This window comes from Dipodomys ordii, unplaced genomic scaffold (assembly GCF_000151885.1).
Source record: "Dipodomys ordii isolate 6190 unplaced genomic scaffold, Dord_2.0 Scaffold32, whole genome shotgun sequence".
NCBI lineage: Eukaryota > Metazoa > Chordata > Mammalia > Rodentia > Heteromyidae > Dipodomys > Dipodomys ordii.
The window spans coordinates 7,813,949-7,827,415 of NW_012267248.1; the positions used below are offsets into that span (position 1 = coordinate 7,813,949).

The 13,467-nt window shown below is 38.9% G+C and overlaps 1 protein-coding gene across 1 annotated transcript in view; it reads right to left on the minus strand.

Annotated features, from left to right (window-relative positions):
- Positions 1-209: 209 nt before the first annotated feature.
- Bloc1s5 (biogenesis of lysosomal organelles complex-1, subunit 5, muted) overlaps positions 210-13,467 on the minus strand; it is a 43,375-nt gene continuing 30,117 nt past the window's right edge. Inside the window, exons 4-5 of the mRNA XM_013016664.1 lie at positions 12,670-12,728; positions 210-2,503 (exon numbers count right to left, since the gene is read on the minus strand). Coding sequence (XP_012872118.1) covers positions 2,324-2,503; positions 12,670-12,728 — 239 coding nt within the window. The 3' untranslated portion in view covers positions 210-2,323. The remainder of the gene's footprint in view (positions 2,504-12,669; positions 12,729-13,467) is intronic.

Below are 13,467 nucleotides of genomic sequence, written 5' to 3' on the forward strand. Positions count from 1 at the left end.
AGGCTCTAGCATCTGGCTAATTAAAATAAATTTAAATGAAATAAAAGTAACAGTGATTTGGAAACTGGTAAACAAGTGACAATGTCCACTACTACAAAAGCCAAAAGTAGGGGAAACTGATTCTTAGAATATCTGACACAGTACAAAGAATTATCTCAATGCTTAAAGATCAAAAACCTTATCAATTAATTTGGGTTTAGGGCTCTTAAATTCTTTATATAACTATACAAACTTATAGGGAAAAACGTTTATTATTCAAGTGAGGAATATGAAGGAACACAAAGGATCAGAAATCTTCAGGACACAAAACTGAGTAGGCACAGACTCACTCCTGCTCATGTATACTATCCCCAGGTCCTAGTTACAGCATCTGTTTGATGGTATGGTGGAAATTAATGGCATTCCAAGAGTGCCCATCATACAAAGGGAATTTTCATTTACAATTCCCCTCCCTTTTCATGTGTGGGATATTTTTGGAAGTATTTCTTTTTCCATCCATGGAAAGAGAATTAAGAAAATTCCAACATGCCTCAGTGTCAGCAAGTACTCTTTTTGGTCCAGGTACCAGAGGATGATTGATGAACCTGTCAAGCCTACAGTAGCAGACAGAGAAAGTTGGCAGAAGTTCAGTGTTATTGAAAGAAATCTCAATACTTATTTCATCTCCTCTATTAACTTTAATCACATTTTCAACATGCATCCAAGAATGAAGCTTTGACAGTGGGCCATAAATTTACACAGGCAAGCATTGTCACTTTTCTCCAGTTGCAACACTGAGATAACACAAGAGAGTTGGACAGTTTCCTCCCTCGTACCTTTTTTTTTTTAACTGAAGAGCAATAAAAATATTATGAAGATTTATCCATACCTCAAATTAATTTACAATAACTCTATTGAAATGACTGCATGTAAAGCAGCTTAGGTCTTCAACTAGGTGTTCAATGTGTATTATTTTGTTCGTGTGCGTGCGTGCGTGTGTGTGTGTGTGTGTGTGTGTGTGTGCGTGCGCGCTAGCATGCACACGCACACGTGCCAGTCCTGGGGTTTGAATTCAGGGCCTGGGCACTATTGCTGTGCTTTTGTGTTCAAATGTGGATTTTTAAAGATCACAGTGCTAACAGAATTGGGACTGTTTCATCATAATACACCTGCTTATGAGAACAGACATTAACACTAAAAAGGATTTACATTTAACACGGATCATTTGCCATGTGGGCAAACACTTCTGGTTCATTCACAGCCAGAATCTTTATATGGTTCCCAAGAGACGACTTGGCAGATTTTGCTGATTACTCATTAAACAGCTGAAATACGTAGAGACATTTTTTGCCTTATGAAGCTTACCCACAGCAAAACAGACACAAAAATGAGGTAAATACTATGGGCAAGACTATGGTTCTTGGAAAGGCTACAAGTAAAAAATATTTTTGGTAAGCATTTCCTCCTGTGTTTTGTAAGATGAAAATATTAAGGGTGAGAAGGCCACAGAACACAAATGTCTTGTTCAATGAAACACCAGCACTGTGCTGCACTGGAAAATCTGCAAGCTTCCCCAATAGGTAGTTCAAAGACCATCACACCTTTGCCATGGGAGGGACAATATTTGGACTCTTTTTTATTTGTTCTTGCTCCAAGGCCAACTTGTTTTTGCTCTTGTTTTGTTCACATTACTCATGAGCTAATACTTTTAAGCATTCTTATCTCTCATAGCAACGGAGGCAGTAGCTACCATACCTCATTTTTTTGCCCTTCCCATAACTCCTTTTGTGTATGTGTTGGTGCTTGGGCCTGAACTCAGTGCCTTGCATTCTCATGACATTTTCGCTCACAGCTGGCCATCTACCACTTGAGCCATGGTCCACTTCTGGCTTTTTGCTAGTTATTTGGAGGTAAGAGTCCCAAAGACTTGTCTGTGCCATCTGGCTCTGAACCTTGGGTTTCAGATTTCAACCTCTTGAGCAGCTAGGATGACAGGCCTGAGCCACCAGCATGTAATTCATACCAGCTTTTTAAGCCACAAATTCATATGAACCCTGTAATCCTGTGTGACAATGGATTCTCTAAGAAGTCTATACTTGCAGTTCTCTCAACTAATCATTGGAAAAGACCAATTCTGATTACCACAGAGTGAATCTATCCTATTTTCCCTCCTCTTTTTAATGATCATAGATAGGCACTTAAAACAGGACATCTGATTGGGCTCTCTACAGCAGTGTGTCCCTGAATGTATTGCTAAGCGTGAAGCAAAGGGTAGACAGCTGGTTGTGTATTTGAGGGAAAGTCAATGTCTTCTCATTTGTTTGTCTTGCTGTTGTTCAAGTTCTTAAAAGGTGGAAAACTTTGTAAGGTCCTTCTCCATCTCGGCATATTGCTCTTTAAGCCTCTCCATGGCTCTTCTGTGCTCTTCGTCCACCTGGGTCTGTCTGTAAGGTTGTTCTTTCATGAAATCCTCCCATTGGAGTAGATGCTGTTTCTCACTACTTATTAAATGGTCATGATACATCTGAGAAAAGAAAATGTGAAAGTCACATCTTCCAGGCAATCATTTCTATGAGCAGAAGACACAATCATATAACTTTATTCTCAATATTTTGTTCTTTAGCAATTATTCATTAAGTCACAGTAATAAAATTGTTTATAGCAGGGAGCCAGAGGCTCCTACCTGTAATCCTAGCTACTCAGGAGTGGGATCTGAAGATTATAGTTTGAATCCAGCCAAGGAAGGAAACTGTCGGACTCTTATCTCCAATTAACCACCAAAAACCTGGAAGTAGAGCTGTGGCTCAAGTGGTAGAGTATAGCCTTAAACAAAAAAAGCTCAGGGACAGCACCTGGGCCTTGAGTTCAAGCCCCAGAACCAGCCCACACATGCACACACACGCGCGTGCACGTGCACACACACACACACACACACACACACAAATTGCATTACAGCTTTTTTTTTTCTGTTTTTTTTTTTTTGAGATACAATCAGGCTCCAAACTTGTAACTCTCCTGCTTGTCTTCAAGCAGCCAGTTCATAAAGTGTTCCTTGCTGAGTTCTCTCACTTGGCTTGTGATGACCATCCAATATGTTCTTAGTACCTACAGGATGCAACTGCTGCTAGATGCTGATACACATGATCCACCTCTAGGAAATTCCCTTACAAGGTTAGACTGCTCTCTCATTTCACAGACATAACTAAGGCTGAAGGACGATTCTCTACTGCTCCATTGGCATTCATTCGATAGCGGGGCTCAATTCAAACTTGGGTCTTTCTAACACCTAACTACACTTTTGTCTTTCTATCAAGGAGTACACGGCAGGCACTTCCAGGAGAACTCATACCCAGGCCACTAACTGTTCCTTTCACAAGGCAAACAGCTTTGGCAGAGCTGTTCTACCACGCTGGCCTCAAGCACCAGGACACACTGAAGTTTGAGTTTAGTCAAACTTTCTCCTAAAATATGTCCCACAAAAACTGGGGGCTGAACAGATATCAGCGATGGGAAGGGGGTGCCAGGAAAGGGGAGGCTCAGCCAATAAAAGTGGAAAATGGTTTACACAGACTTCAACTTATTATTCTTTAGCCTTATGGCTTATAACTCTCAAAGTGAATAAAACATGTTTATTAAATTCTTCTGACAGAATCTTTTCAAATCATAGTCTAAGAGAAGAGCCTTGGTCATTAGAAAGACAAGAAAATACAAATGTACTTCATCAAAATGATACCTTGGGGGTTGGGAAGGTGGCTCAATGGTAGAGCGCTTGCCTTGCATGCCTGAGGCCCTGGGTTCCATTCCTCAGCACCACATAAGCAAAAAGAAAAAAGCCGGAAGTGGTGCTGTGGCTCAAGTGGTAGAACGCTAGCCTTGAGCTGAAGAGCTGAGGGACAGCACCCAGGCCCAGAGTTCAGGCCCCACGACCGGACCCAAACAAACAAACAAACAAAATGATGCCTTGCTTTAATTTTAATTAGATAACACAGGCTTAGATTTTAAACTTTTTAAGGAAAAATAACCATTGATATAGTTGTTCGTGTTTTTTAACTGATCAGGCCCTATAACAAGAATCCTACAACTTGGGTAACAGCTCCAGTTCTTTTGCTTTTAGTTCCTTTTTTATTTAGATAGGGTCTCGTGCAAATTTCAACATGGTCATGGACAGTGATCCTCCTGTCTGGGAAAGCAGAGACCTCCCAAGTAGTTGGGATGACAAGCATGCACCACTCAACCCAGCTTTAGCTGACCTTTCAATTAGGTTCACAAGACTTGGGTTCTCCTTCCTATTTTACCCAGTGTAGCTCAATGAATTAAAAATAAAGACTTGAGAGTCATATAAACCTTGTCCCAAATTCTGGCTCACTCATTACCATTTGTACAACACTGATCAAATTAAAGTTTCTTTAGTTAAAAGAGAGGAAAATAACTAGGTGACTGTGATCCTAACTACTCAGAAGGCTAACATCTAAGAATCGAGTTTTCTTAATTTTTTTTTAAATTTTTTTTTGTGAACATACTGTAAGAGGGGTTACAATTACATGGGCAGGATAATGAGTACATTTCTTATCAAGCATTGCAGCCTCCTCCTTTGTTTACCCTTCACATCGCTTCCCAGCCTCCCCCCCCCCGCCCCGCCTCCTCACCCAATCCCCCCACCCCACCAAAGTTGTAAAGTTCATTTTCGACATGACAACTTGTACTTCTAAGAACATTGTTGCAACGGGTCCACCTGTATCCTTAAACGAATCGAGATTTGAAGCCAGTTCAGGCAGAAAAGTCATGAGACTCTTATCTCTGATTAACTACAAGAAGCAGGAAGTAGAGGTGTGGCTTAAGTGGTAGAGTGTTAGCCTAGAACAAAAAAGCTCCGGGACAGATGCCAGGCCATGAATTAGCCCTAGGACTGGCACCAATTTTTAAAAAAGGAGGAAAATAAGCCAGGCCTAGGTGGCTCATGACTTCAATCATTTAGGAAGCTGGGATCTAGTTCAAAGCCAGCCTGAGCAGGAAAGCCTATGAAACTCCATCTCCATATAACCAAAATCAGTCCTGCTTTTGTTGGAAGTATGACCAAAGTGGTAGAGTGGTACCTGAGCAAGTCTGCTGAGCAAGTGTGAAGCTCTGAGTTCAAGCCCTGGTACCTGCAAAAACAGGGGGCCGATATTTTACATTCATAAATATTTATGAAGACTGGAGACAATGCATGCTAGGTTCCTAGCTCAGTTAGGAGGCACTTAATAAAAGGTTATTATTATTATTGATATCACAAGTAAAGCATCTAGAAAACTGATCCCTTTTTATCACTCCCCTGTCAGTTAACTGTAGTAATAGTTCATATGTATATGTGTGTGTCTGTTTATCTGCTGGTGATAGGGCTTAAACTCAGGGCCTAGGCACTGTCCCTGAACATTTTTTGCTCAAGGCTAGTGTTCTACCACTTGAATCACAGCTCCACTTTCAACTTTTTTTGTTGTTAATTGGAGATAAGACTCTCACAGACTTTCTTGCCAGGGCTGGCTGCAGGCATCAGCCATCTGTGTTCAGCAACAACAGTCCTATAGTTCAAACAATACAGATAATTCAAATAAAAATAATAAGTCTTTTTCCACCCACATTTACATTCAACTCATATTTTTCCTTGATTTATCTACTGCTAACCATTTGGCTATTACAAAAAGACTTCACTTAAGATGCTACTATTTGTATTTTTTTATTTTATTATTCTTTCTATTTGTATTTTATAGTTGCAGAATATTATGGCTAATGTTGGCATATTCACATAGTATTTCACACAGGCTCAAAATTTTCTTGGCCTCCAAATTTTTAAGTGATAGTAGCTAAGGCTGACAATTCCCCAAGAAAAATGAAAATCTTATCTTGCTTTCTGATTAAGAAGCTTTTCAAGGTCTACTTTGTCTTCCCTTTGTCTCCACCTTTATAGGTAATAGCTAGGCATTCATAAAGAAAAAGAAGGCATAGTGGCTGTACAATAATGTGTAACATTCACCAAGAAGTAAGATTTGGAATTTTCAATAATTCATACAGAAAATTAACCTGTAACATTTCGTAAGCTCAGAGACATGTAAGAACATGGAATATGTTTTTAAAGGTTAACTTTTTATAACATAAGCAGTTATTTTAAAAAGATAAAAACTTGAGTTTTATAGAAATCCTAGCTATATGTAATACTCTGATATATATGCAGAAGAACTAAAGTAAGGATGTGAACAGATATATATACAGCCAAACTCACAGCAATACGCTTTGTAATAGCTGAAAGGTAGAGACAACCCAATCCCAGTGTCCACAGATAAATGAGTATGTGTACAGACTATAGCATACATATACAATGCAATAATCAGCCTTAAATAGCAAAGGAAAGGCTGCATTACACCAAAGAAATCAGCCAGTCAAATACACACACACACACACACACAAACTGTACAAATTTTAAAGATACCATTTTGATGTTTCTAGAGTAGCCAATTCATATAGATAGGAAGTAGAACGCAGCTACAAGGATGAGAGTAGGGGAAGATGAGGAGTTAGTATTTAATGGATACAATTGTACCTGTTTTGAAAGTTTATCAATGATTTACAAGTGTCTAGTAAAAGTCATTAGCTGTATTGATGTGTAAATGTGCAAATTAATAACAGAGAAAGCAAAATAACATGCCAGCTTATATGTTTCATAAGACAGAAACTGAAGTTGACACCAGCTAATTTACATCTAGAACTAGTTCTATAAGTAAACTCTAGGTCGTAGAATAGAAGTATTTTGCATGTATTAGCTTAAATAAGTGACACAAAGGGTGAAGTTCTTCCTTGAGTGACTTTCGGTCACCATAACCCAAGTCAGAGGAGGTGCAAGTGGTAACTAAGAAGTAGAGGCTGAAGATCCTGTTAAATTATAATAGCCAAGATGGCCCCAGAACAAAGAGTTCTGTCTCTGCTCCAAAATATCAGCAGTGCCAAGATGAAGAAATCCAAATTTAGGGGAAAATTCTGAATTATCTAGCTAAGTCTTAAAAGGTCTTTTGGGAGCCCGGTGTGGTGGTACACACTGAGGTCAGACTGGAATTTTCGGTGAGACCTCAAATAGACAGACAAAAAATTCTCCAGGAACACGTTACATATGCTATTAATTTTACATGTGCCTTATGCAGGCATAGTAAAAACTTCTTGGGTAAGAAGTCAAGCCACTCTCATTGTTTCACACCTATACTCCCAGTTACTCAGGAGGCAGAGATCAGTAAGATCATGGCTCATCAGCCATCGTTACAAGTTAGCAAGATTCTCATCTCAACATACAAACCAGGTGTGACGGTTCACATCTACAACCCCAGTTATGCAGAAGGAATGGGTAGAAGGAATGGTTCTAGATTGGTCTTGGCAAAAAGTGAGATTCTAAAATAACCTAAAAGCAAAGAGCGTCTGAGGCATAGCTCAGAGCTCAATTGTAGTACAGAACCAAAAAAAATACCAGTATAGTCACTATTAAATAATTTGATGTTTATTACAATCAGAAATACAAAGAGACAGAATCAGTAATTACTGATATTTATATCTTGTTGTTCCTTGAATCACAGTTGTTATTACTAGTCTATGTACTTTTTCAACATGGCTACTGAATTAGGGAAGATAGACATGATACAGTGTCTAGATCTACTATGGGAAAAGTAAACAAATGTGATGAAATCTGATAATTGACTGATGAGTATGTAAGAGCTCCTGACTGTGTATATTAATACCATACCTTGCACTCTAACATTCTCTTACAATGTCAGGCAGGGAGCAAAACCCTGAGTTCAAGTCCTAGTATCTCCCAATCTAAAAATTTAGAAAATATAAAAGAAAAGCAGCTTGGAGTGAGGAATTTAGTTCAGTGGAAGAGTGCTTGCCTATCAAGTGCAAAGTCTTGAGTTCAGTCCTTAGCACCCCCCACCAAAAAAAGGGCAACAGTATTTATTTTCCAACCCTATCAAGATCACAGTTTTGCATGATCACTCTGCTCTCACAAGAAGCTCATAAAGGAGCATCCTAGCTGTGAGCACAATGAAATAAAAGCTTCCACATTTACTTCAGTGTTGTCACCAGTGTGCTTCAAAAGCTGAAGCTTGCATGTCTCTTGACGGAGTACTTTTAAAATCAAGTGATTCATTTCATGACTCTTACTGCCTGCCAGCACCCAACACACAACTTTGCCTTAGTGGTAATTCTTAAGACATGCCAAGTAACTGGGGAATGTGCATTTATTGTTCTTTTGAATGTACTTTCAGATCAATTGTGGGAAATGTGATTTGGATGAATGATGCTTATCAATTTACTTCCCACAGAATTCCACAAATTGTCTTGACATAAAAGAATTCATGATTAATGGCAATAGTCTATTTTATTCCAATGCTACTCCCATCTTTCTTTGTTCTGAAAGCCTTTCAAATATACACAAGGTGCCAGCAGGATAACCAAAACCAACAATTAACATTAGGTAGTAAAATGCAAACAGAGGTCATTTCTGCTTTGAACAAATTTGCTAATGAAAAATTCAATTTTATCATGAAGTCTTAAAACCACTGTCACATCAAAATTTCAGAAAAAGCTAGCTTTAGCAGTAAAATTTTTTTAAAAAATCCTTAAAGACCCATACTTCAAATCTTCTGCTAATTAGATTAGCACTAAAAGAGAAAACAAACAAAAAAACACCTTAAGAATCACTACTATTTGCTGGGCTGTGAAAATGTTTCCCTTAAATGACTTTAAGAAGGCTAATTTTATTAAACTGCTTAAGAAGAGAAAACCAAGGCATAGGACATGTCTCAAATCAGAGAGTGCTAGCAACCACAGGCCCTTAGTTGAAACCCTAAGGAGGGAAGAAGGGTGAACAAATGCCATTATGCTATTTAATATACACAATGTAAAAAATAACCTATGTAACTTGTGGCAGGGATGGGAAGGTGAAACTGGGGGAAAGTAAAGGAAGAGGTGACATTGTCTAAAAAAAGATGCACTCATTACCTGACATATGAAATGGTAGCCCCTGTGTATAACACCTTAATAATAATATTTTTTTTAAGTGAAGCCTGGTACTTGTGGCTCACACCTGTAATCCTAGCTACTGAGGAGACTGAGATCCAAGAATCAAGGTTCAAAGCCAGCCCAGGCAGAAAAGTCTGTAAGGCTCTTATCTACAATTTTTTTAACCATCAAAATGGAGGTATGGCTTGAGTGGTAGAGTGCCAGCCTTGAGTGAAAAAGCCAAGCAAGTACATAGGCCTTGAGTTCAAGCTCCAGAACTGGCACACAAAAAAAAGGAAAAGAAAATCAGAGTAGCTTCTTACAAGTGTAGGTTTAACAGACTGTATTAAATTCTCAGTGAAACAATATTTCAGTATATTGCAATATACTTTTAATATTCCACCAAAAGAGCCAGGAGCAATGGTCCATGCCTGTAACCTTAATTACTCAGGAGACAGAGATCAGAAGATTGTGATAGAGGCCAACCCTAGTAAAAGAAATACGTTGGGCATGATGCCCCATAATCATACTCCTAGCAATGTTGGAGCTATAGGTGAGAGAATGATGGCTGGCTCCAGGCAAAAATCAAAGGTGTTAGCTGAAAAATAACTAAAACTGGACAAAGGGGTGAGGGTAGAGCTTCTGTTTAACAAGTGCAAAGTTCTGAATTCAACCAACCCTTAGTTAATACTGCCAACAACAAACTAAAATGTTCTTCTTGATAGGGTTTTGTTTGTTGTTTTTTTGTTTTTGCTGGTCATGGGGCTTCAACTCAGGGCCTGGGCACTGACCTTGAGCCTCTTTGTGCTCAAGACTAGCACTCTACCACTTGAGCCACAGTGCCACTTCCAGCTTCTTCTCAGTAGTTTATTGGAGATAAGAGTCTCACAAAGGCTGGCTTCTAATCATGATCCTCAGATCTCAGCCTCCTGAGTAGCTAGGATTACAGATGTGGGCTGCCGGTTCCTGGCTTGTTTTGTTTTTTTGGAGACAGAGTCTTGATAAATTGCCTAGGAAGGTCTTGAATTTCTGGGCTCAAGTAATTCTTCTATCTCAGCATCCCAAGTCCTGGGACTACAGGTTATGTACTGCTACACCATAGGACAGCATGTTTTGAAATGAAAAGTCACAAACTGGGTAGGGTTCCCAAGTGCCAACTCTCAGCCTAGAGCAGCATTCTGGCATACACAAAGGTAGTGAGCTAGTAACGAACAAATGCTGCCTGACATTTACAAAGATTTTTTGTATAAAGTGTAGGACAGTTTACTCCACCTATCTATGAGGTGAGTATAGCAGGTACTTATATTGTATAGGAGGAGCTTAAAGCCCAGGGACTTGTCTAAAGACAAGTACAGTTTGCCAGTAAATGCAAGTAACCACCAGAAACAGAAGAAACCACCAGGTGATTTTACCCAAGCTGGCTATCTTCCCTACTGTAGACAGAGGTATTGCACCAGAGGTATTGTGAACATAGTCAACATGACAAGAAGAACTATCCATACTGTAATGTAATAATTTTAGGTTCATTCTGCCCAAAAATGACAATAACTACATTTACCAAAACTCTAACTGCTTTCTGAAGTTTAGACAAGTTAACATGTGAGTGCCCACTCACTGAGTCTGCCTAAATCATACAGCATCATGCCAGGTAGGCAACAGAAATGCAGAATACTTTTTATGTGTATTTTGAAAGCCAAGAGATTTCCGGATGTTAGTATGTACAGCCAGTATTCCACCTGACATTCTTTTTTTTTCTTCCGGTGGTATGGGGAATTGAACCCAGGGCTTCACGTCCAGGCAAGCACTCTACCACTTGAGCCACATTTTAGTCCTTTTCCTTTTATTTTTAGTTTTTCAGATGGGATCTAGGACTTTGGCACAGGCAGTCTTGCATTCCAATCTTCTCTCTTCTGTGATTACCAAATTATGGGTATGGTATGTATTTTTTCTTTTTACTTTGAGATATCCTGTATTATTCTGCTTTTCACAGTCAGAAATGTTTCTGATATCCCCAGTAACAAATTAATTTAATATTCCGCAGCCTCCACAATTATGCCCAGAAATATCAAAATATCCATACCCCAGCTTCATCAGAATGCAGATTTTGCTCACCTTTTACCCCTTGAACTATATTTTACCTTGTAGAATCTTTCTTCCTATCTTCCAGCAATTGAACTATTGTTTCCAAACAACTCAGGTTTCAAAGCCACAATTTTCCTAATAAGTGACTCCTCTTGCTAAGACTGCACCAAGTCTTTCTCACATAACCTTAACCTTCTCCTATATTCTACACTTCATTAGTATTAGGGTTTGGGACTCCTAAACTGTTATCTCTGGAAATGTAGGAACTGTCTTTAAGTTAACAAATTAAAGTTCTCATACCAGTTGGCACCTACCAAAATATAAAGTTAGGAATTATACGCTTTCCGGCCTGGTAGGGCTGCTCAAGCCCTGTGCGTTCCTTTGCAGTTCTCTCTGTGCACAGTAATGGTGCTGACATTAAACCAGATGCATCCCTGGAGTAGTCAGCCTTGCTATTCCATCCATGTGCCTAGCAGGGCCCTGATCCCTGACCCCGCCTGCCTGCTGCAATCTTCCAGCCTTCCCATCTGTCCATCTAAATGGCCAGGGTCTTTTTAGTAATGCTTAAATAACCAAATTGTTGAATTTTCACACTTTATATCAACATCTACAATTGAGTGAAGGATATAGAAATTAAAATTCTGCAAAGGTTCACTCTATTATATATTTATACAGTGATAGTCTGAATTAACTATAACACACTTCCTTTTTGTGTGTATGTTTATCAGCAAATGTTTTGGAATATTTCCAAAATGACTTAGTATAACATTTGCTATTAGTAAAAGATATATCTTTTCTGCTCTAGATTAATGAATAAATAACAAAAACACTTTGAAAACAGCAAGTGAAAACATCAAATTATCATCACTGGAACTTAAATTCTTACACTACTTTTCCACATCTGAATTTAGTTAAGATATAATTCAAATAAGCAAAGCACTGCCCAGCAAGTGATTCATATACTCCTATGAGTATTCATTAAATAACCCATCCACAGTCATGAATGCTTCCTTTTCTAGAAGAAATATACATAATAGAGTCTATGCTTCAGGCTCAAAGGAAAGATTCATATTCCAGTCTGGTGGGTCTTACATTTTTCTCCTTTCTATGAGACAAATACCACTTTCAGGGAAAAGATGGAAATGTTGAAAAGGAAAAAAAGAGGTCTGAAACTTGAATTATAGAAATACTGATGGTGATGAAATTGCCATTTTAATATCTTTTAAAAGTACTGCGTAAAAGAAAATAAATTTAGAATGCTGGGCTCACATCTGTAATCCTAGCTACTCAGGAGACTAAGAGCTGAGGATCACAGTTAAAAGCGAGCTGGGGCAGGAAAGTCTGTGAGACTTTTATCTCTAATAAATCACCAGGAAACCAGAAGTGGCGCTGTGGTTCAAGGGGTAGAGCGCTAGCCTTAAGCTGAGGGACAGTGACCAGGCCCAGAGTTCAAGCCCCACTACTGACAAAAAGAAAAGAAAAAGAAAAGAAAAAAGAAATAAATTTAGAAAATGTTCTTATCCAAAGCAATGATGCTGTATGATGGTAAGTGCCAGGAGTTACCTGCCCTCAACCAACTACCTTCCTCACCTTTTTCCGTTCCTGCTCCCTCTGCTGGAGTCTACACACAGCTTGATTAGCAGCTTGCACTGAAATAAAACAGACAACAGTTTTCAATCAGCAGCCCTTTTCAAGGAGACTTAATTAGAGTTTTTTAGTCCCTAAACACTGCAACCTCTCCCCCCCCCAAAAAAAAACCCTGATGTTTTGATGGCTGGTGCAGTGGGAAAAAGTTTTGCCAATACAGATTCAGGAAAACTGAACAGCCATTGTTTTGGAGCTTTGAGTTGCAGGCCATAAGACATTTGTGTACTAACTTCAATGACAAGTTGTCAAGAACTCACAATTCTCTAAACAGACAACATATATGGTTAATCATATCTTCACAAGTTTCTTGGGTTCATGCCCTCCCTTCCCTTTGTGCATTCACACTGCTCTAGCTCTACAGGTAGTATTTGCCAGCAAGACACTTCAACAGCTTTCTACACATCTCCTGGCCTCTGTTCTCTTGTCTCCCCTGAATTGTTCTAGCTACTGCTGTAAGATTCAACTTTCTCTGGGTCATTGTCATTTGGGCATTTCCACTTTTTAAGAATCAAAACTGCTCATACAGGTTGAGCATCCTTCGTTTAAATAGCAAAATCCCAAATACTCCTAAATCCAAACCTTCTGAATACTGACATGGTGATACAGCAGAAAATTCCACACCAGACTTCATGTGATGGGGCATGAGACGAGGCAAAATTCAGGCATACTAAAAATTATGTATAAGTCATCCAAAAAAATCATACACCACAATCAAACAAGATTCATTTTAGGGATGCAAAG